Raw genomic sequence first — 24639 nt, forward strand, 5'->3', positions numbered from 1 at the left:
CAGGGCTCCTATTCCAGTGCTGTGTGTGTAGGCTCTCAGCACCAATCTAGGAATGCACTACCACCCTGGAGCATGAGAACACCATCTGAGAAGGACTGTTGGTTAGGGGGGGTCATGGCAATAGAGTTCTACATCCGTGTTACTCTCGAAGGTAGAGCCTGGTGCCTAGCCAAGGAATGTTCAGTCCATTACACATACACCTTCTGAACAGGTGTAGCTAATTTTGTTACAAAGACAGGATGGGAGGGAAAAAAGCCACTCAAAGTTTCAGTAATTCAATAATTTATTCCTCTAAAAAAGTGTGTAAAAGTATATAGCTCTCATTCACAAGGTATATATGAATGACATTTAAAATGGAGGCCTTTTAGTATTGTTTCTTTTTATCAAAGTCTTTAGTGTACTGTACCAGCGCTATACTGTAGTTTTAAATGAACTTCACATATTTTTGTATTCTTTCAAATTGTTTGCTATATATAAAAGAAGCTCACTGCAAAATGCTTGAAGGAAAAAAGGAAACAAAAGAAATTCAGAACTTCCCAGAAATGTACAGCTTTTACATTTAAAAAAGGTTCTGAAATATACATACAAGCATGCTGGACAATCCCACCCCTCTCCCCTCCCCATTTCCCCTTTTTAGTTCAAACCATGGTAAGAGTTCTGATTTCTGCAGAATTTCCAAAATTAAAAATAAAAAAAAAAATAAAATAACTTCTCACTCTGTAGCAAATCCAGGGCTTGTACATTTCAGATTAATTCAGTAAAAAACTCACAAGTAAAATAATGCATATTTAAGGGAAATATTATACAGACTTTTTCACACAGAAGTACATAATAAGATTTTTTAAAATCTATTGCCATTCATTTATTTTTGCACAAAAACGTATAAATATGTCACCAGCTTTTCTTAACTTAAAAAACTTAAATAAAAGACACCAGATGAAAACTACCCTTTGCTGCCTTTTTTTTTTTTTAATTTTTGTAGGGGTTTTTTGTTTTTTGTGGTTTTTTTTTCTTTTTTTGCTTAGAATTGGGTTTCTAGGGAAGAAAAGCCCCTGCATTAAAAACAGCCCATATTAAAAAAAAAATTCAAAGTTTTGATGAATTCTGGGAAAAAAAGCAACCCCAAAGTGGTAAAAGATTACAAATATCTACTTTACAATTTGTCTTCTCACCAAGATAATTTTATACAAGTTTACAATCTTCATCATCTTATGCTCTTCAAAAGGCCTTGAGAATTTTTCCTTTCTGATTAAGAAAAAATAGCACTGCAATATTTTTAAAGTCAATTTTACACTGTACACATTAGATACAAATGGTTTGATATATCAGATTTTTTTTAACCTATACATTGCGAAAGTCACCCCCCCCAATTGGTGGTACAGAGAATAAAATTATCCATTTACAAGTTATTTCTCTGCTTACATATTCCCACCACACAATTTTTTTAATATAATGTTTTAAACGTTAGATTATTTCAAGAAAAATACTTTTACAAAATCATATCAGTTATTACATTTTTCTTTTTTTTTTTGTTTTTTGTTTTTTGTTAATAACCAGGATATGGAAGTCTCTTGGAAGAACTTTAAAATTTGCATGATTCTCTCCACAGATGACTAGAGCTCAACAGCCTGACCAGAGAGGCTTGCGGAAGGCAAGCCCACGCCCACTGCCCTCAGACAGAAACGCGCTGCGACGTCAGGGTCAGAAACGGGGTCTTAAAGACAACCCTCTTGGGCCTGGAATGAGGAGTCATAAAATACTTCAATTAGCCATTAATGCTTTAAAAAGGCATTATTTTTTTTTTAAAAAAAGTCCCACCACAAAGGCTCAACTTCAAGTACTAATTTAATGGTTAAGTTGTAATATTTCTTTGAAATAATATTCCTATGGTCCAGAAAAAAGTCACCATATTTATAACTGATTTTATGAGCAAACACTTTCAATTATGATATGTACATGAGTCCCTTTTGATCTAATGAGAGGAGAGACCTGGCTTTCAATAAGAATTCACTAGAAAATATATTTCCGTTGTGACTATATAAAACTAATGAAGGTACTTGCCTCCATGGCTCTGGGTTGAGCTTGACTGCCTTCTGTATAAAAATGTTATCCTTCATGAAACGCTGGCCACTTTTAATAAGAAACATGGCAGAATGTTTACCCAGTTTGTTCTTAATAAAGCCTATGCTGGGTGGTTTTGAATATATTACTTTTTAGGCATATCTCCCCAATCTCTTTTCACTGCTTTTCCAGCTTCTAGGACAGAGGTATGTAGTCAAAGAATCCTATGGTGGATCTGAGTTGGGTTTCAGCTACTGTACCTGGTCCTCATGAATTAAAAAAAAATCAAAAGAAAGTCACAAAAAACATGACAAAACAACTTAAAATAAATAAACAAAATGAAGATGTCTCCAGACGTTCTGTATCTACACACAGGTATGAAGTCAACCAAAGTATTCGTGCCAATCTAAATGGGAGCACTAGCGAGACAGAAACCCCGTTATGAAGTCATATACTTGAGCTGGTTCTTATTTTTAAAAAGTCCCAGATTATGGAGTTCGGGTAACCCACAGGCCATACACCAATAACTAGAGGATTTCATCCAAAAGGGCCTAAACTGCCCTTGTTTTTAAACAGAGACTGGAAACACAGACTCTTGTGCAAAAGGATACTGTCTCTTCTGTTTCCCTCTTAAAAACCAACAACAAAAAACTTCCCATGGACCAGTGATTTGGGGCTGCATACACCATAACACTGGCTAAAAGTCACTGCTTATGGAAGTTTCCAGGTCCATGAGAGAAGTGTCAGTGAATTCCTCTGGTAATGAACACTGCAGAAATGACATGTGCCCGCTGAGGAGTAATCACAGTGCAGGACTGTGGAGAGTGGTCTCAAGGAGAGGGTGTAGGGCATTTGCAGAGTGTAGCAGGTTCCTTGGACTGAGGTTGCAGGGAGGAGGAACTGAGCCAGAGAGAACAAGTGCTTTTCCAATTAAAGTATATTCATGATGGCATTGTACAACTGAGTGAGCACCACAAAGTGGACGGGAAGGCAGGAGGTACGGTCCTGGGTGGCCGGATTGCACGTGAGCCAGGACAGAGCGTTGTACTGTTCCAAAACAAACCTGCCGGAGAGAAGACACATGTCAGGGGCACGAGGCGCGGCAGAGGGGAGGCTGGCTCTATATCCGAACATTCCACATGTCAGCGGGAGGCCAGGGTCATTCCTGCACTTGCCCCACGTTTCCCTGTGGTACTTTTTCTCACGCACGCACTTCACCCAGCCCTGCACTACTGGCCACAAGTGGAGTCACATGTGCTGTCTGTATAAAAAGGCACCGGGTTGCAAGGAATTCATATTTTAAAAAAAGCATGTGAAATACCTCATGGATATTTTTATATTAACTACTGAAATGATACTGTTTTTCATATACTTGATATTATTCTGATATATTTTTGATATAACTGATACATTTATTATTAAAATTAACTTCACCAATTTATTTTAGTATTTTAATATTGCTACTAAAAAATTTAATTAGATATATAGCTCCGATTATATTTCTCTTGGACAGTGCTGCACTAGAGACCCTGAAAGCCAAAATCATGTTGACCGGGTTCTTGCTTAACTATAATTTCCAAATCACTTAAGAGTTAACAAACACTGGAAAAAGCTTGCATATTTCCTCAAGGAACATGAACAATGTTCATGGCCTGCTAAAGTGCAAGAGAATTAGTGTACACTTCTGGGAGAGATTTCCCAACTACGGAATTTATGTTGTAGTTAATTTTATTTATATAATCTATGTCGGGGGAGTAAAAAAGATGTTTCCAAGCCAAGTGCTTTAAAAGTTCCAGGCTCTGTCTTCTAACCACCCACCGCCTAATTCTGATCCGTTTTCATCACCATAAAATGCTTCCTTTAAATAGGATGCAAGGGCAGTTGTACTCACACATACCTATCTAATTTAACAAAGCATACTATCCTCTCTGACCAGTGTTCACACGGGGGGACTGCAGCTCTCACTGGCTAATCAGACAGCGCTCCCCTGCACAAAAGGTAGCACCCTTTCCACACTTCAATTAAACACCTTGGAAAAACAAAACTGAAGGAAGATTATTTCAAACTGTACAGCTATGTTGCCTACGTCTGTATCTACCTTAAAACATCAGATGTGGTTTTGGAGTCAAGAGGATGTGGAACCCGCTGAGAATTCCTGGCAGGGAGAAGTTCGTCCGTCTGTGCTACAGAAATGTGGTGATGCAGCGAAGCCTGGTGAAAGAACAAAGACAGTTATCTTCCTGGCCTCGTCAACCACGGGACAGGAAAAAAAGCAGACCCATGTCTGCTGGCAGCAGATGCCCCCTGGGGCCCTTCTCCTTAGAAGTCACAGCTTCTAGAAGCCTGCATTTTAAGCTCTCAGTAACCCCAATGTGATCCCAAATAACTCCATCCTAGAGTTGGAAAAAAGCTAGCTTTGCAGCAAAAACAAATGCACTGCAAATGATTCGATAACATGCCCCTTCAGGTCTTAATCTCTGTAAGGCCCCAGGGTCTGGATATGGCTGACTGTCCCCTTGTGGTGGTTGTTTAACATGTTCTATCCTGACTTCCCATAAATTGATAGATAGATCTAGAGGCTCAATTAGGTTCAGATTCTTTCAGGGGGAGGGAGGGAAACAGGGTGCAGGAACACTTCATAACTGGTGCCATGCCCTTCTCACTGCAACACATCAGAAGGGAACTGATGTCTGCTGTCCCACTTAAAGTACGACTGATCGCTGGATTTAGGAGGTCGCCAGCATGCTCCATTCATTATAAAGTTCCCCATCTGATGGCTCTAGCACAGTTACTTTATTAAATAACTGAGAGATAGAGTATGTGAAGGGGAGTTAATATCAATGTTTCTCTATTTTTTAGTTTTGAGATTAATGAATTATTGCTCTAGTAACTTCAAAAGTGACTAAGAAAATGTTCTGGTTTTCATCACAATTATGAACCCATGTATTTGTTTCAGTCTCCTGCTACCACCGTTCTTTTTTATGTTCAAACTGTCCCATCACTGGGCAATGGGAACCCTCCGGCAGGCTCCTGGGTCTTTTGAAGTAATTCTAATTATCTTATGTAACTTCCTTGCTTTTCGGTGTGACAACATATCACAGGTTCACCTTGACTATTTCTTACTTCAGATCTACAGTCATTCCTTCAAAGGAACTCTGGTTCTTTCAAACAATAAACGGTAATTCAGAACCACAATTGTGGCAAGAGAGTTGTTTATGGATGCTGTTATTGCTCTTAAGCTTTATCAGTAGACCAAGTTAAAAAATGTGTACACCTTTCTTAAGAGGGAAAAAGAAATCTAGGTTCATCCTGACAAGTCTAATTTGAAATAAAGATGACATGGATTTTTATAGAACTTCCTGGGTTTCATCATATTACGCCACAGCCATTAGTTAAAGAGAATTGCTTCAATTGTTTTTGGTTTAACCTCCCATTGTTCCTGTTTGAAAACACAATCAGGTGTGTGCATGCATGCATCTTATCGCAGTTACTACAAGGTAATCTACATGCCACAGAACGATTATATAACAACAATCCTCACTTCGTTGTGGATAACACTCCACTGGAGGGATATACTAGTTTATTCAACCAGTCCCTTACTGATGGGCAGTTTGCGTGTTTCCAATATTTTACGTTTTTCATTTTTTGGTATTGCTTCTGAACAGACTTCCAGAGAGGGAACTGCTGCATCAAAAGGGAAGCGTGTGAGGTTGTGTCACCTGGCTTTCCTACTGGCACCAGGGCCATCTCCCCACAGCCCTGCCAACAGAGCATGTTGTCAAACTTCTGGCTTCTTGCCAATCTGTGGGTGAGACATGGATTTCATTCCAGGTTCTTTCATCTAAGCTGGAAGTGGGAGATCTTTTGTTTTAACCCTTAAAGAGGATAAAAGGGTTCTAAGACCTACACAGAAAGGAGCACGTGTCAATGTAAATTTAGCTGCCTCCTGCCCTACTCTAATGAAGAAAGCTGAAGCCTATGGCAGGGGAGGAAGAGATCAGCCAATTCTGATCACCTCCACCCAAGATTACCTTCAGCGATGGCAATTCAGTGGGGACAGACACACAACCACGTGTCTACCCGACACATGCCCTGTGGGCCCCACAAAGTCTCCACCTTGGGTTATTGTGATTGCTTCCTTTGTGCCACGGTTCTGGGTTCCTCTCCTGAATTCTACTCCCCCCCCCACAACTGTAATTAAAATACCCTCAGAGCGAAAGAAGATGTGAAAGAAACAGGGAACACAGTAAGACTGTGGTGACTGAGACACAAGTTTCTAACCAAACCTGAATTTAAGCATATGTCCCTCTTCCCAAAAACTTCAAATATGACAGCAAACCAACCTTTAAGAAGAGGGGGCACTGGTTCTGAGCCTGGGGACACGATGACCAAAACCACTGGGGGAGATTCTCCGCTTTGGCAGTTGATACAAAATACCCGAGGGCCAGAGGCTGCTGCTTTAGCTCCTCAGGTGCCTCTCTAGAGAGAAGACGCTCACCCTGACTCTGAAAAACAAAGTCCCAAGACCATGATCAGCCTTTATCACTTCAAATAAAGCTTTGCAAATCAACTTTTTACCAAGTCACTCTACACACTGTGGACCCCATTCTGGCAGCTTTTCACATGAAAACGCCAGGTGACTGAGCAAGGTCAACAGAGGAGGCACCCACAGACATCTGATGAGAAATATGGCCCAGGCAGAAGGTATCAGCAAAACTAACTTCATCAGTCAAGCAAATACAGATTTATTTGCTCTGGTTTCTTTTCTGTTACATGTAAGATGGGTTCCATGGCATCAGGCATCAAACTAAAGGCGGAAAGAATGGCCTCTGGCAGCTGAAGGCACCCCAGGTGATCTTTCACCAGCAACCAACCAAAATACACGTGCACACCTGACGTCTACTGTCAAGAAGACGGATGTTAGGAAAACATAACACTGCACCACTCTTTTTGTGACAACAGTGTCCCTGACCTCCCAGCAGTGTAAGATCTGCCCGTGAAGAGGCCTTGTTTTAATTTTCAGCAAACGCCTTAATATGAGACCCGTGAGAGCCTTACTGTACATTTCAGCAATTGACAGGTTCCTCATCTTTGGTTCTTTTAGCTGGCTCCAAGAGCTGAAATGTACCTTTAATGGAAGTAATAAGAAGTCATCGTTTGTTTTCAAAGGCCCTCCATTTGGAGGAGAAAAATAATCCTCAACTATCACATCAAGTTGTATTAATTCTGAGTTGGTTAAAAAATAAAAACTTGCTGCAACCCTGAAAAATTCTTTCCTCTGTTGTAATGCCTTAACTGGGTATCAAAGAATGTTTAATGGTTCAGAGAGAGTAACTACTGAAAGCCTCTCAGGGGTCATCTGGCTGCAGGTGCTCAAGACAGAAAAGGGCCACCTGACCAGCTTCAGAACAGTGCTGTTTAAACTCCTGACATTCAATCTCAGACTTCAGGGCTTGAGGATCTGACAAAGGCAGAAAGTACAGCAAAGCTCTGTTTCTTACAAAACTCACATGACACTTCAAAGACCAATTCTTTGCTCCTGGATAAGCTAAAGTGCAACCATGGGCACTGAAAGGTGGTTGCTGTTATTTCCATTTCACAGATAAGGCAAGTGAGGCTGAGAAAGGTCAAGCAAGTTTGGTCAAGGTCACCAAGTTAGAAGCCATGCAGCTGTAACTCTGAGCTACATCGATTAAACTCCAGGGCATGTGTTCTTAGCTGCAATGCTATTTGCTTCTAGAGTTTACGTTAATCCTAAATTAAAACTACCTGATGTAAAATCTGTGATCTTGGCTCCTCTCTCACAACAATCTCCAAAGAACCAATAAACTGCCATTAACTGGCAAATGATTATGGAGGAAATAAAGTCATTTAAAAAGCTCTTCCTTCTAGAAAGGAGGACTGGGGGACACGCAATTACATGAGGGTAAGTCTACTGAGTTGCTCTTAACTGGTTTCATCTGCTCTGTAACTAACATTTTAAATCTTCTTTCTCTTGACTGTCCCTCAATGAACTCCAGGATGGCAATGAAAGTCCCGAGGACAGAAACCTAAGTCCTCTTATTACAGCTCTGTCTTTAAATGAGTGTGAGCAAAGCTGTTTATGCTTGCCCAGTTTAACATAGAAGACAGAGACATTTTTCTATGTCCTAAACCCTCAATCTCACAATGTTTTAAATAAAAGGTACAAAAGAGTGATAAGACATGAATCATCTAGCTTTTAAACAAAGTGAACACAAGCTACAGCAGAACCTTTAACTCTTCGATCCTGTTAATCCACCTCCAATATCCCTGGGATATTTAATGATGAAACTAAGTTGTCAGCTCTGGTGTTTTTCTTTAATACCAGGGCATTAATCTGGACACTTCTCCAAAACAACCTTTTGTGGGCCCTTGCCATCTCGAAACCTGGCTACAGAAAAGACTGTAAATAAAGATACATTTATATCTTTAAATATATCTTATAAGTAAAGATATATTTTTAAAGATATAAATCAAGGCACCATGACACGAAACAAGAAAAGTAAAGCTCATTTCAGAATAATCAACCATCAACAATGTGTTCTTCAATTAAGAGAGTCACTTTACATGTTAAATAAAGCAGGGCTGTCGAACTAGCCTCCAAAAAGCCACTATTTTGGCAAAAAAAATAAATAAATAACCGGGAAGCAGCAAGCAACCAAAACTAATTTTTGCTGAGAAAACAGTTAATTGCAAAAAAGACTTCCTGCTGTAATAGGACTATTCTTCTGATAAAACATATTCATCAGAACATTTTCAGGAATAAAAATCCATTTCTTTCTAATTCCTGCCTTCAATCAAAACAGAACTACAGAGTCACTTTTTCACACTGATTTCTCTTGTACCAGGGACCAAGACCATCAAGAAGAAAGGTGCATGAAGTAAAGAGGCAATCACACTTCCAGAGGATTATTTTCCCTCAAGGCCGAGGTTTTTTTAAACAACCTACTTCAAATCGCCCTTACCCGACTGTGCTGGAAGTGAGAGCCCACACCAATTCCAGAAGGAGAGCCTGGGGAAGGAACTGGGGAGGAGTTGGGAGAGGAATGGAGGTTCCCAGTCATTAATATGCCAATATCATTGTCCATATCATCTGGGAATGGGAGGTCAACAAACATGTCATCTAGAAAAGGAGGAGAAAAAGCACAAAACTTTAAAAAATAATCCATATCCACAACTTAAACAATATTCTTGTTTTTTGGCCCATGACTGTTACAAGCACACACTGTTAACAACTTATTAAGATTTATTTAACGTGTGTCTGCTGGGTACAAGGTGCTGAAAATTATTTTTGCATTTTGCATTCTCTTCAATGATCTTCCAATGTGAAGTATTAACAGACTGGAGAAATAAAGAACATAAAACAAAACTCCACACTCTCTATAGCTTCTGAAGGCACATAAAAAGATGGCAAAACAGCTAAAGAAGCAATTTAATTATTAAAAAAAGCTACAACTGACACCATCCAAGAAAACATCAGACTTCACCTATTCATCCAATTAGCATCTAAAATACTGGAGGTTGAATTAATACATGTTAATAGGTGTGAACTTGCCCTGAAACAGGAGGCCTATCCCAAAAGCAGATCAAAGCATGATGTCTCCATTACAAAATCTTCTCCCACGATATAAAAGTAAGGTACACACACAGCAGAAAATTTGGAAAGAAAAGTATGAAAAGGGGAAACTATCACCCAGAATGCAAGTACTGTGAATGTTTTTGTTACAATTCTTTTTCTCATATTTTTACTCCATTCTGATCATACTATGTATAAAATTTGGTATCCTTTTACCCTCCCCCTTTAACAGGAGTAAATGCCGTAGCTATTAAAATATCTTCAAGAAACAATGCAAATGGCTACATAATACTGGGCATTTTAGTTTATAAGTAACCACTACTTAACAAATGCCTTAATAGATAATCAAGCCAAAAAAAATCTACTAAGAAAAATCAAATAAGGAGTTGTTTTGGAGCAAGTTAGATTCCCAATGACCAGCTAAAGACAGGAGCTGCTTCACATTGCCTGCGAGTCTCAAATCAGATCAGCAGCTGTTTACTAAGAGCGGCCCCCATGTGCCGGACACTAGCAACCAGGGCTTTTTTGCCTTTGGAGAAAAACAGTAGAAAATTAATTACACAAGAGAGGAAAATACTTATTTGGTCTTGATAATAGTGTACATGAATCTTCAAAACCAAACATTCTCCAGCCTTTAATCCCTTCTTCATATTTTCTATGTTGTTTATTGTAACACATGCAGCAGCTCGCTGACTCCATACTTCAGCTCTGCATCTTGCTGGAGAATTTGAGCTCTATCCTTACGTGGCCTTCCACACTCACCATTGTTGGGGCTAAACCCATCTTCGTTGGGATAGTTGGCTGGAGCCACCTGGATGGTTGACGATGTCGGAAACACCAAGATGTGTGTACAGGAAGCGTCCTGAGGGGTGTTCAGCTGAGATGACTGCATGTTCAGAGCAGTACTTCGGCCAAAAACAGAGCCCATTGTGACAGCATCTTTAAAAAAAAAAAAAAGGAAGAAAGAAAGAAAGAAAGAGAAAGAACTGTATCAGTTCCTTCAGTGCATCAGTAAACAACTCCAGAAATGAAGTTTTAGGAGGACCTGAGCTGGAGAGACAGGAGTCTGACACAACTGCTGAGATGGATACATGTTAAAGTTCCGCCTAAGTGTTTAAATATCTTCCAAAAAACGGACTCAGAGTGTACAGCTATGATAACCCAAGCCTTATGTCACATGGGAAAGGTTAAGACTGTGCCGACCAAATACGTTTTAATTATTTATATAAGAAGCATTTCTAAAAATAAATCCCCCACTTTCTTTCTGTGGTTGCTCACAATTTATAAAGGACTGTTCTCCTAAATGATACAATTCTGTAGAAATGGTACCATTCAACTAATAATTATGATAACTAGCATCTACTGAGTGCTTACTACATGCCAGATTCCCTGCTCAACTCTCTATTCACTGACATCATCTCATTCAGTCATCATAGCTACCTCGAGGTACAACTACTATCCCCATATCATGAGGAGGACAGAGAACAAAAAGTTATTAAATATGCCCAAGTGGTGCAGGGAACAATTAACCTAGAGTCTAAGGAAGCCAACAGAGGACATCTGCTGCTCACTGGACTGACGACGAGTAAGCTCATTCTCACATAACACTACTGATTTTTATAGGCAGTAAGTGGACAGGATGTCCCATTTGATCAGAGACATATCTGTAGGATAAAAGCAGGCTAAAAAAGAAAATTAGACAGAAAATTGCTTAGTTATGAAATTATAAAATAGCTTAGTTGCTGATTTTTAAAAAACTCTGTGGCCACAATCTTTTGGCTAACCACACACTGGCACTCCCATTTACTGAGCACTTACTCTGGGCCAGATACTGCGGTAACTACTTTACCTCTGTATTTATCTCACCATTCATCCTCAGCCACATCAGAAAGACTCAAAAATACCCTCTCGAGGCTGCTTAGAGATTGTCAAATATCTGTCTTCAAAAGAATATTCAAATATGTACCATGACCATGGTGTCCCCTTTAGGGGTGTCTGGAGGGTGACCTTCATACACTAACAACAATCAGGGTCAGGCCACAGTAACTGGCCATGACTCTAAGAGCTCTCAGTCTTAGGCTCTCTTCCAAATGATGGTCAATAAAGATAACAAAGTCACAAACCCCTTCCCTTGGAAGAGACCGAATTTCCATTTTTGAACCCTAAGTATAATCTTCTCTCACAAAGATAATGAAGATCTATTCTACACTTGTCTGTAGACTTAAGTTTGAGTGAGTTGAACTGATGTAATACCTAATTAATGAAACTGACAAGAAGAGGTTTACCTGGCATCACTACGAAGGACCCCTGGGGCTCCATGGCAACCAGGCAGGCACTAAGGATTGAAGGAGAGTCTGCGGCAGAAATTCCACACATCCGGCACACGTCCTTGAGCCGTTTGCTGATTGTCTGTAGTGAACATTCTCCAAGGAGGATACTCCAATCTGAAATCAAATATCAGTCATACACAGTCTTTAGAAATTTATATTGATAGGAGGTTTATGCGTTTTACCAGATTTGCCTGGTAATTGAATTTCCAGGATTTGGCCTAAAGGGAATAAGGTTTTATACAGGTTCCCCTCCTTGCTACACAGAAAATGTTCCTTGACCTCTCTTACACTTCATTAACAAAGAAACAAAGGCCTACTATTCTGTAGACCGAAATCATGTCTGAAATGAGCTGAGAGAGTCCAGCACAGACCCACATAGATTTAGGTGCTTCAAATGCTTTTTGATGATGAGGCCAATCTGTTCTATCCTTTCTTCTCTTCCTCTTTCTCCAGGTCTGGTTCTTTGACTGCCTGCCCCCCACCCCCACATCAGCACTTTTCTTTAGAAGAATGCACAGCTGGAGGCTAACCTCAGTTCTGTTTACTGTTGTAGGTTGGTTGTTTCCATGAAAGGCAAGCAGTGCAGAAATAAGGAGAACCCTTCTTAGAAGGCCCAAGAGAGCTGATAAACAATGGGTGTGAGTGAAGCACTCCAAATGATGTCACACTAACTGTTCAGATTAAAACGCTGGCACAAATTTTCTAATATTTGTTTATTGCCTCCATACAAAGGCACTACGTGTACTCAGAGAACTGCAGAGGGTTAAGTTACTTTGGGAATGGAAAAGTACTTAGTCTTCTCTTTGACCCCCGCCACACATGGAGCGTGCCAGGCTCCGGCAGCAGCGCGCTGTGTCCCACCCCACCATCCTGTGGAGGAAAGGCCACTTCACTATGGGTTTCCACTTTCACGTAGTTTTTTCAAACACACTGTTCTCCCCTTAAAGAGGTGAAAGGAACAATTTTTTCTTATTTCATATTCCTAAAGAACTTTAAACTGAAGTGGCTGAAATAAAAGTGAAATAAAGTGAAATACATGAAACACATGAAGAATGTATTTTTAAAAGCCATAGAAAAATCAAACAGGCATGAGTTTTGTATTTAAAACCAAGTAAGAAAGGAAAGGCAGTATCTGTATTTTATTACAAATACTCTGGTGATAAGAAACAAAAATTCACACAGTCAACTCTGAAATCTGTAGGTGCACATGACACTGTCCCACAGAAATGCAATGTGGTGCAGAGCTCAGGTCCCCAAAGGAATGAACTGTAGATTGGTAAACTGATTTCATGTACACTAGGCTCTTCTTGGTCTCTTTGTCCCTTGAAAGTACATTGTCTCTCAACCTTTTGAGGGGATGGAGACACACTTATATTCCTTTCCCCTAAGGGATAAGAGGAGTGTGCCCCTGTTAAAAAAAAAAAAAAATCACACAAGGAAAGGCAATGGCCTTAATAATTGTCCGAAACACCAAGTGACTAGACTAGTAGGCTACATTTTTATCCCCTTTTTTTCTATTATATTCTAACTTTTCCCAAGGGTTAAGAGCAGCTCAAACCCTTTAAGAGATAAGAGTGACTGTAAGGCAAACCAAGAGATGGGATAGGAATTCTGACAGAAATGAAATGATGAATCCCCCAATGCATCAGACCTCCAGGCTACCGATACAAGATTTTTTAAAGAATATCATACTTATAAATGAAAAGGGTAATAGTTTCTATTGGCCTTCAGTATAATTAGTAAAAAAAACAAACAAACAAAAAAAAAACCGCACACAATAGATTCCTAAGAAAACACTTACATTTAATACTCATGCAATATAACATATGTATAAACTGCTATTATAAACCCTAAGAGTTAACTTACTCAAGCACTTGCTACGATGCAGGTTGTATCCGTATCAGGGGTTTTATTTCAGAGGTTCCACAAATACCTGATACGAATTTCATGCAAAGAAACAATACATGCACTCCAATGCAAGGGTTCCGCAAACTATGGTCTGCAGGCCAAATCTTGGCTCACCACTTGTTTTCAGAAATAAAGTTTTATTCGAACAGAGCCAGACCCATTCGCTTAGGTATTGTTTGTGGCTCCTCTGACTTCACAGTGGCAGAGCTGAGAGGCTGAAATAGTGACAAGCTGGCCTGCAGAATTGAAAATATGTATCACCTGGCCCTTTACATAGAAAGTTGCAGACTCTGCTCTGATATACTTGAATGCACAAAACCACCAAGCTAATTTGTGACATATGCTTTGCTTTTGTGTAGACCTTAGGAAAAAAAAAATTTCTCCCATCTATATGTATACACTGAACTTTTTATAAATGTGTTGTTAATTAATAAGGCTTTAAAAAAATAGCTCACGTAAAGTAGCTACAGTAAGATAGCAAATGAGCTTGGCTCAAAGCCAGGCAACGCTGCTGCCAGTGGTCAGCTGTGCTGTTGGTCACTTTGTGCTTTGTGACTGACTGTTATATTTATGACGGGAAATATTAGCAGTTGGTAGGTATACCTGGGGATTCAACTTAAAAAGTCTGCTCTCTTAAGCGTCCAGACTGAAGTCTATCAGACAGTGGCAACATGAATAAAGACCGTTCCAACTTGCAACTACTTGTCTTTGTAAATCAGGATTATCTAGCTCTTGTGCCACCAACACAAAATAAATACAAACTATATCACCATCGATCACCAAAAATAAATAGAAGAAACAGAAGTCTATTCGTATATAAGACTTCTACTACCATCCATGATCTCTCATTTAAATTTTCGTGTTAAAACTGACTTGATCTCACTGACTCAGCACATAAATAAATGTTAGAAGTTCTAATTTACTGATCATCACTTTTATATTAATAAAACATTCTTTTTCCTGTCTTATATATTGGGGTTCAGTATTTAAGATTTTCTTTGGTAAACGGTTTTGTTGAAAATGAAAAGTTTAAAAACTGAGCTTAAAACTACATTTAAAAGAATCAGAAAATCTAAATCTGCTTTATTCTTACTACCAACTTTACAATTTTCTCCCTCAGCTCAGTTAGGGACATTAGCTTAACCCTCTTCCTTTGTTTCCTATACTGACTGCTTCAGGAATCTCTCACCTTTAAGCTCCCCATGGCCAAGCCGCCCAAGTCGGCCAATTACAACTCTCCAGGGTAGAGATGTCATTTGGACAATACCTATGCACCACTCCCATAACTTCTGTAGTCCAATTTTACGTGCAGATACTTTACTCCTCCGTGATCTAAAAAATAAAGAAGTGAGGAAGGGGTCCCCAAATAAGTCAAAGGTATCACTTAGCGAGACAAAACCCAGAAAATTCCAAAGAACCCACCCGCACGGCACCCACTGCATTTAGACAGGAAAATCAAAATGACTCAAATCTGAGGGAAGGCACAGCATCAACTTATACGCAGCATAAACACCAAGGCTCCTCACCTGTTTGGTAAAGCAATATTTACAATACAAGTTTCTAATAATTCCCCATGGAGGTCAGTGCAGGAAGCCAAAAGCCAGCGCTGGTCATGAGACAGACAGTAGCCCACAAAGAGCACGTTGTACTTCTGGCTCGCCTCCCCAAATGTCTCTCCGAGCTCCGTCTGCTTGTCTTTGATTGGGGCCAATATAAAAGGAGGGGAATAAAGCTGGATTGGGCTGGGTCGCTGAAATCAAAATAAAAATCAGTATCAACACAAAACCACCCAACTCAATGTTTATAACAAAACCCTAAATAGCACTTGAAACCAAAAGGAAGAACTAATGACAACAGACTGCCCCCCAGAAGTATTACATACATAAATCCTAAATGATAAAACAAAAAACAAAAAGACAGTTTAAGTGACATCAGCTAGGGAACCCCAATCAAGTCATGTTTCCTTATTAAAGGGAAATTACTATTTTAGAAAGTAAACCAGGCCCACTTCATTAGTCATCAGGAAAGCAGAAATTAAAACCACAATGAGATACTACTACATACCCACCAGAATGTCAAGTAAAAAAGAATACACCAAGTATCAGTGAGAATGCAGAACAACTAGAACTTTCGTACGCTGCTGGTGATGCAATCTCTTTGGAAAAGTGACTATCTCTGCTAAAGCCAAACACACACATATCCTGTGACCCAATCCAATGAACATACATGTTTACCAAAGGACAGGTGTAAGACTGTTCACACCAGTTTTAATCCTAACAGCTCCAAATAAAAAATAACCTAAATGCCTATCACCAGTAAAACGGAAGATAAACGGTGTTAAAAGTTATACTATCAGAATATTAAACAGCAAAGGCATGTAAAACTACCACTACACGCAACAGAACAGATGAATCTAGACACTGGGTAAAAGAAGCCAGACGTAGAAAATACCAATTATATGAGTCAATTTACATGAAAGTCAAAAACAGGCAAGATATGTTGCTGTTAAGTCAGAACACTGATTACCAACAGAATGACTAAAAGAGACATGAATGAGGTTTCTCGATGCTTCTTAGGTTTTGTTTCTTGTGCTTGTTACATGATGTGTTTAGTGAAAATTCATCAAGTAGTACACTTATTATTGGGTACTTTTCAGTATGTATATTATACTTTTGTGTGTGTGTGTGTGTGTGTGAGAGAGAGAGAGAGAGAGTGAGAGATTTAAGAAATCAAAGCATTAGCTGTTACCAGTAAGACAAATATTTTAAACAAACTGTGACAAAATTTAGTTGTCACCATTTCTTTTTACAGCTATTATACACATTTCAATATTTCATAACCTACAGCAGGGGTCAGCCCACTTCCATAAAGGACAGACAGTAAATATTTTAGGCTTTATGGGGCTCTCTTCTTCTGAGTATTCTTCTCTTTTTAAAAATGGAATAATCATTCTTACCCAGGTCATACTGCTACAGGCTGTAGCAGGCCGGATTGAGCCCACAGCCATAGTTGCTGACCCTTGAATTAATACATATTCATCCATACACACATATATATATTTATGGCATAAAAAATAGTAATAATGGAATTATAGAATTTTAAAGCTAAAATAAAGACCTGAGATAGAGTCTAATCCAATTCCTTCATTCTAAGGATACAAAACACAGGCCTAGACATATTCAATAATGTGCTCAAAGTTTCAAAGCTAACCTTATCATCGATCCATTCATTCTCCCTACACCTGGAAAGTCTACTCCTAGGTATTTACCAAGAAAATGGAAAATATTTTGAACATAAACCCTTGTGCATAAATGTTCAAAGCAGTATTAGTCACAATCGCTACAAAGTGGAAAAAGCCAAATGTCCATCCACTAAAGAATGAGTAAACAAAATGTAGTATATACCTCTATGATGCAATATCATTTAACCATAAAAAGAAATAAAATACTATACAAGCTAGGACATGAATGGACCTTGAAAACATGCTAAATGAAAGAAGCCAGACATAAAAGATTATATATTGCATGATTCACTTATATGAAGTGTCCAAAACAGGCAACTCCATAAAGACAGAAAGTAGGCTAGTGGCCGTCAAGGGCTGGGCGAGAGGAAATGAGTGGCTGCTAATAGGTATGGTGTTTCTTTCCAGGTTGGCAAAATATTCTAAAATGACACAGCAGTGATAGCTGTACAATTCTGTGAACAAACTATAAACCACCGAACTATGCAATTTTTAAAAGGGTGAATGTTTTAACATGCAAATCATGTCTCAATAAAGCTTTCAAACAAAGCAGCCCAGGTGAGATTTCCTAAAAGTTTAGGAAAAAGTAAAAGGTTAAATGTCAAAAAATATATAGTCTGTGATAAATCACGAAGAAAAATATTACTCCCAAACTGTTTTTCAGATACCAGATATTCTACAAACAACAAAAGTGACACCAATGACAGGATTTCTTCTTGCATGGTAAATACTAAAATCCATTCCTTCTTACGTAAAATGTGCTTGCATAAGACTGTGCCGGGGTAGAGATTTGGAATTCCCGGATGCAGAGGCCTGGCTGTCGTGCCATCACCATGTCCTCAGCACCTAACACAGTGCCTGGCACATAGGAGACGCTGAGCTGCATTTACTGAATCAAAGTGCCCTGTTCTAGCTGCAGACTGAGGGAGCGGCAGCATTTAGCAATTAACCATTACCATAATACATGTAAAAATTTACAAACCTCAAGGAATACTCGTAACATTTGATTTTATTTTTAATAAAGCCAAATGATATATTTCTCTTCCTGTTCCAAAGCAAAGGGAAAAAAAGGCTTATTTTTGCCATTTATTTTCATCTAGATTCATCTGTTTATCTCATGAACTACTGACAGTGTTCTGCCAGTATCTTATAAACTTTAAAACTTTTAGGTAATGCCACAGGACATCTTAATACAGGTAAGTCAGCCTCCCCTCCCTCTATGAAAATGCAGAACACTATCAGTTATCATTTGAAATTGTGATAACTTCTCACCAAAGCATAAGGAACAACTGCATCTGAACTGCAGAATGACCACAGGAGGTAAAGAACTAAAAGGTTCTATGTTTATAAAGAAAGGCAATAACTCAATTTCTGGAGACAAAAGAAAAAAACAAGTAGAAATACATTAATTTTTTTTTAATTTTAGAAAAAGCTAACGGAGAAAACAGACGAACTGTTAACAAAAGTGAAAAAATTGAAACTCAAAAGAATAAATCAACCTAAACTGCCCAAGACAGAAATGTACATAACCGCAGAATGAATGTGGGTGGGGGGCTAAGCAGTTTCTTCTGGATCAAGTGACAACAAATCTGGTATTAACTACGTGCCTCATTTTTTCCCACTTCTAAGTTTTTATTTATCTAAGAGATAAGTATCTCATTGAGTTTTCCAGAAAAACTTACATTACCAACTAAAATCAGCAGGTGTTGCTGTTTCTAAGTTCTTTTATGGTGAAGGGTGTTTGCTATCTCTTATAAACGGGTGATCTTTCATGCAATAAAAGCTGTGGGAACTGAGTTTTGAAGGCTTTGAAAATTCTAAACATTGCCCAGTTCATCCATCTTCAGGATAAAGTGATTAGTAAAATAAAAGAAGTATACAACTTTTGTTTGGTGTTTTAAAATTCCGCTAGAGGTACATATTTGTGGGAAGTAATTTTAAGAAGATAAAGGGAAAAAGCATTCATTTATCGATCAGAAGCACTGAGATACAGGAAGAGGAAAGCAAGTCCCTGTAAAAACACGCTTGGGAAAACGAGTAAACATACAAAACTGCTGCACCAGGAGAGAAAAGCGCCGGGGAGGGAAGAAAGTCAGTGATTTAGTAACAGATTAGCTTCAAAAAATAAATAACAGGGGCGCCTGGGTGGCACAGCGGTTAAGCGGTTAAGCGTCTGCCTTCGGCTCAGGGCGTGATCCCAGTGTTGTGGGATCGAGCCCCACATCAGGCTCCTCCGCTATGAGCCTGCTTCTTCCTCTCCCACTCCCCCTGCCTGTGTTCCCTCTCTCGCTGGCTGTCTCTATCTCTATCAAATAAATAAATAAAGTCTTTTAAAAAAACAAACAAACAAAAATAAATAACAAACAGGAAAGTCGGACATCAGTTAGTAAAAGTTGATGAGTATATTTTTGCCTTAGGTCCTACATCAAAAAAACACCAAGAGTTTGCTTGCCTCTTTTCTCAAAAAATTTTACAAGTTTAGAGAACTACCTCCTCTCTTTCAAATTAAGGATCAGAGAAACCTCCTACTCTTAACAAAGGCAGAAGACCAACCCGGCAGCCCACTCTCCTGGCTCACAGCCCTAGTATAAAAGCACTTTTTAGGAAATGTCTGCTGTGCTACTACCTACCTCTGGGTTCTTGAGGGTCATCTCGATGCTGGCAGCAGGCCCAAATCCTGTGAGGGACTTAATGTGGATCTGTGTGGGCAGAGGTCGCCGGCACTGGCAGTACACTGAAAACGCCATGGACTTCAAGTACTGAATGTAGAAAACTTGCTCGTCCTTCATTGTCTGCAGCATGTACTGGCAAGGCACAATCTACACACACAAACACAAGCAAAACTAGAAACTAGATCTTAAATGCACTTGGAAAATGAAATGGCATGAATTCTTTGCTGAAAGAGGGCAGGGAGCTTTAGTTTTAAAATATATAAGGGGTGCCTGCCTGGCTCAGTCGGTGGAGCATGCAACTCTTGACCTTGGGGTTGTGAGTTCAGGCCCCACGTGGGATGTAGAGATTGCTTAAAATCAAATCAAATCAAATCCATTATATATATATATAACTTAATCTTAATTCCTTAGATGACATACAATCTTCTATTACAAAGAAGAACCAACAACTGAAGAAGAGGTGTCATCTTGTTACAGGTCACGTTACTGTCACTTAGAAATTACCCTGTTCCTTTTTTAGGGATAAATTGTCAATTTATTGTTGCCATATTCCAAAATTTTAAAACTTGTTTCTTAATGTAGTTCTCCTTTTTATCATATATAAACATAGTGTGCGTGGTAACTTTGGAATTATTGTCTAAGGAAGTGAGACACAAACTTCACAATGAAAAACAATCAACAACCTATCCTGCTAACTTTAATATCATTACTGTAATACTGTAAGATGGCTTTAGTGAAAGTGACAGTAAAACAAAACCCAAACACCCAAGGTATCATTTTTCACCTATTATCAAAATCTTGTAAAATTATTACACTACAAAGCTGGCAAGGTGGCAGTGAAAGAGGCACACTCACTGACTGCTCAATGAAGGGAATGTAAATAAGTGTAACTTTTCTGGAAAGGAATCTGGCATTATTTATCAGTACTGTATCTAAGAATACGCTTTAAGCAATGACCAGAAGTGTGAAAAAGAGATTATAAAGATGTTTATTACACCTTTATTTATAATGGTGAAATTTAGAAACAAATTAAATATCTAACTGTACAACAATTAAATATGGAGAGCATGCACTCATTACAAATGCTGCTTGTAAGGATTTTAAATGACATGGAAAAGTATTTATGAGTATTAAGGACTAAAAATTATACTAAAAGAATGATTTCAACTCTGTAAACAAACATACACAAAAAAGGCTAGAAATATACCAAAATGTTATGTAATGGTGACTTAATCTAAAGGTAGAATTATGAGTATCTTTTCCTTTATAGCTTTCATGTACTTCCAATTAAAAAAAAATCATGAACTTGTATTTCACAAAAAGAACAACAAAAGCGGAAAATAAAGTTGCAAATAGTTACCTGGAGAATGAAAGAATTTCTCATATGCTCAGGTAAATTATCCAGCATCTCTGTGTAGCAGCGCATCAAACTCAGCAGCCAAAAGTTTCCAGAAGTGGAGTCTTCGTCTGCAGTGTAAGTGAAGGGGTCTACCATGTAAATGACAACAGCTGGAGGATAGGCCTGGCTGTCTGCGGAGTCAGGCTCAGTGGGAATTCCTATTCTCTCTCGTTCTGTGACACTGCAGAGAGAGTCACTTATGAGATACACAAAATAAATATAAGTCACAAAAAATAAACCAGTTTTAGAGCACACTGATGCCCTGGACAATGATTACATATTAAATATAAGATCAATATGTACATTACCAAAAGGAAGGCAAACCAAGCCAATTAGTACCAAGATAGGTGGGAAATGACAATATACTCCTTTAAATGGGAGGTCTCTTTTTCCACTTCCTCTTTTTCCTGGGGCTATATTCTAAAAAGATGTTTTATAATACTATTTATGTTAGTGGTAATAGCTTACTATTACTATTATCCATATATTCTGTTCACATAACAATAGTAGGATTAACAGTAAAACTTACTATAAAGCTAGTAGTTTAGTAATAAGTTTATAAGACATCTCAAATTTCTTAACACTGAAGCAATAGACTGACAGTTGTTACTTCCTTTGGGGAAGAAGAGAAATAGAGCACTTCACTAGATTGAAAGATTCATGAGGTTGAGGGGGACAGGAGGGTGCATAAGGTGTCCAAGCTAGAGCCACTCATCTCAACTGGCAAACAACGTACCTTTCTTGTCCATCCTGAGAGGGCTGAGAGGAGCTCTGCCCAGGCTCAGTGTCTCCACCACAGCCTATGTTCCCTTGCGTTCTATCTGCAGAACTGGCCCCGGTGCTGGGGTTCTGCCCTCCAACACTAGCACTGAATCCCGAAGAAGAGGTAGTGCTGATCTGGTTAATAACGGGAGCCGGGGCAGACGAGGAGATGGGCGGCACAGAGGACCCAGATGCGGAGCTACTTGCTGCAGGGTTCCCAGAACTGCTGTTAGAGGTGGGATTGAATGCACTGCCAGCTGAGGGCGCTGCTGATCCTGAATTTGAAGCTAGAGGCCCACTGTTCCCAGGTGTAGCTTGTCCCTGTGCTGTTGCTGGTGGGGACTGGTACTTAGGTGGTATCAACAGGCTGCTATCGAGCTGCAGAGTGGCTAGATAAGGTGCTGAAAGAGTACACGCAATGGGTCAGTGACATCAGTGATATTCCACAGTGTTGGACTGAATCAGAAATTTAGAACAGTCATTTTTTTTTAAATTATTCTTTCAGGCTGCAGTATTCTGACACCCAACATGCTATCTCCACACCTGAATATATGCGTATGTATTCTGCAAACACGGAAATGAACATGAAACTACTTACTACAAATTCTGGTGAAGAGGCTTATTTGAAAAAAAAGACAAAATTAATTCCTTGTAACATTTTCCTTTCAGACTGACTCTCACGCTTTCACTGAAAACTGAGAGGCCATGTATTCTATAGCCACCACAGTACACCATGCTCCTCTGTGTACTGAGCTTTAAAAGCTTCCAACATTCTCCTGGGAATGTCAGTTAAACTTAAGCAGTTAATAATACCAAGTCCTGCTGCTAAGTTTTCAAAATGTGGAGTAAATTAGATATGACTTCTTTAGGCAACTTTAAATCGTTTTTAAGGAATGTGTGTGCACATAAAAATTAGCATTTAACAATGTAGAATGCAGAAATTAGACCTAAATAAATACAGTAATGGAACACTAACATTACCTGAGACAAAAGTAGCATAATGCTGCTTCCCAAAGGGGGACAATTTGCTATTTTACTTCTCAGATTCTACTTGGCCAAACAAATTTCCATTTACCTAGGTGATGGCGGCAAACTTGCGCATAAAGTTTGAGTCTGGAATGATTGTCATTCTCCTCACTGCTCCACGGCTGGTTGAACCACTCGCTCACAAGCTCGTCAGTAAGCTTCTGTGCCACGGTCTTTCCCACGCGCATGATTCCATCTCGCAGCACTTTGCAGATGGGCTTGTGCTGTCCAAGCCTACACATCTGATATCACAAACATCGTTACTTACAACAGGAACCATTCCTGTCTTTAGTGGGGGAAATTCTTTATCATACACATGGAAGTATTTCACTTTTTTTTCTTTCAGCGTTAAACAAGCAACCAAACCAACATTATACGCTGGTCCTTTCTGGTAATTATAATGTATGCTGAGACTGCTATCTGTCTCTCCAAAACCTGGCCTAGACCCTCGAAAGAAAAATAAATGTTTTTTCACCCCAGCCAATTCCTCCCACACAAGGGAAGATTGCTGAGCACTACCTGATTGCTAATGGTCAGATAAAGAATTAACCAGATTCCTGCCTACTAAAGGCTGACTGAGACATATGTCCACTAAAACCTCTTAAGTAATCCCTACTCATAATGTTTTCCCATAAGATAACATTAAAATTTTATGGGCCATCTGTTACACTGCTACAGACATTTGGAGATCACCAGTAGCAGAGGCCAACTGAAGCAGTGGATATGCTGATCACTTTTAAAAGTAAATAGTTGTTTCAAGCACAATGAGATTGTGTTATTAAATCTCTAGGACATTAATGGGTACTTACGGCAAAGAATTAATATAATACACCTACAAAAAATAAGCTACTTAACTAACTATTCACCAACAGGAGAGCCCACTTATCCCTTATTAGAGTTGATAACGGAGGACCTACCAAGTCCCTACAAAGTTCTCTAGCGCACACTCTTCCTAATCAGGTACGCGCTACCGCCAAATGAACAATCCTAGTAAAGTCATTAGGCTCTAAAAAGATCCAGCAATCCTTTTATGTTTTGTAACTCGTGTTGTAAGTTTCATCCAAGAGAAGAGCTTGGCTTTAAAAAAACTGCTTAGACAAGTTTTCTGTGTTATGGTCCTTATGATTTAACAGTACTACACATCCATGGGCCAGGCACTGTATAGAAATTACTGTATCTAAGGGTTCCTTTAGGGGCTTAACTGATGCCATTACCTCATACATTAGCATCTCCTCACTTCTTTGTAGCAACACACCAGTTTACTATTTCATGTGTGCCCATCCATTTCTAGATAGCGAATGTTCTGTTATGAAATATTTTAGAAATTCAACTTGGCATCTTCTTTAAAACACTCTTGTAATGTTTATAATACGCCTGTCACAGTTCTTCATAAACACTAATTTCATTTAATCTTGCCAAAAATAAAGATATTAGAAGTATAAGATACAAAGTATTCAGTGTACATATACTTTGGCAGAAAAAATGTGGCACTTACCCTTCAAAGATACTCATGATTCTAATTTTTCAAAAGTAACCGTAATTTATGTACTAAATATATAAAATGATCCACTGGCTTTTAAATTATTATGGTTATTACATTATTAATCTGTATCAAAATTTTAGTATTAAGATGAATGTACTGT

At 38.9% G+C, this 24639-nt stretch overlaps 1 protein-coding gene across 1 annotated transcript in view; it reads right to left on the minus strand.

The window, feature by feature from the left end:
• Positions 1-265: 265 nt before the first annotated feature.
• The window catches only part of MED13L (mediator complex subunit 13L), a 288476-nt gene continuing 264102 nt past the window's right edge, over positions 266-24639 (minus strand). The window contains 12 exon segments of the mRNA XM_034638836.1: positions 266-3124; positions 4160-4272; positions 6405-6566; positions 9048-9205; positions 10421-10597; positions 11944-12102; positions 15086-15228; positions 15423-15646; positions 19768-19956; positions 21170-21389; positions 21945-22371; positions 23046-23238. Coding sequence (XP_034494727.1) covers positions 2992-3124; positions 4160-4272; positions 6405-6566; positions 9048-9205; positions 10421-10597; positions 11944-12102; positions 15086-15228; positions 15423-15646; positions 19768-19956; positions 21170-21389; positions 21945-22371; positions 23046-23238 — 2298 coding nt within the window. The 3' untranslated portion in view covers positions 266-2991.

Source organism: Ailuropoda melanoleuca, chromosome 12 (genome assembly GCF_002007445.2).
Source record: "Ailuropoda melanoleuca isolate Jingjing chromosome 12, ASM200744v2, whole genome shotgun sequence".
NCBI lineage: Eukaryota > Metazoa > Chordata > Mammalia > Carnivora > Ursidae > Ailuropoda > Ailuropoda melanoleuca.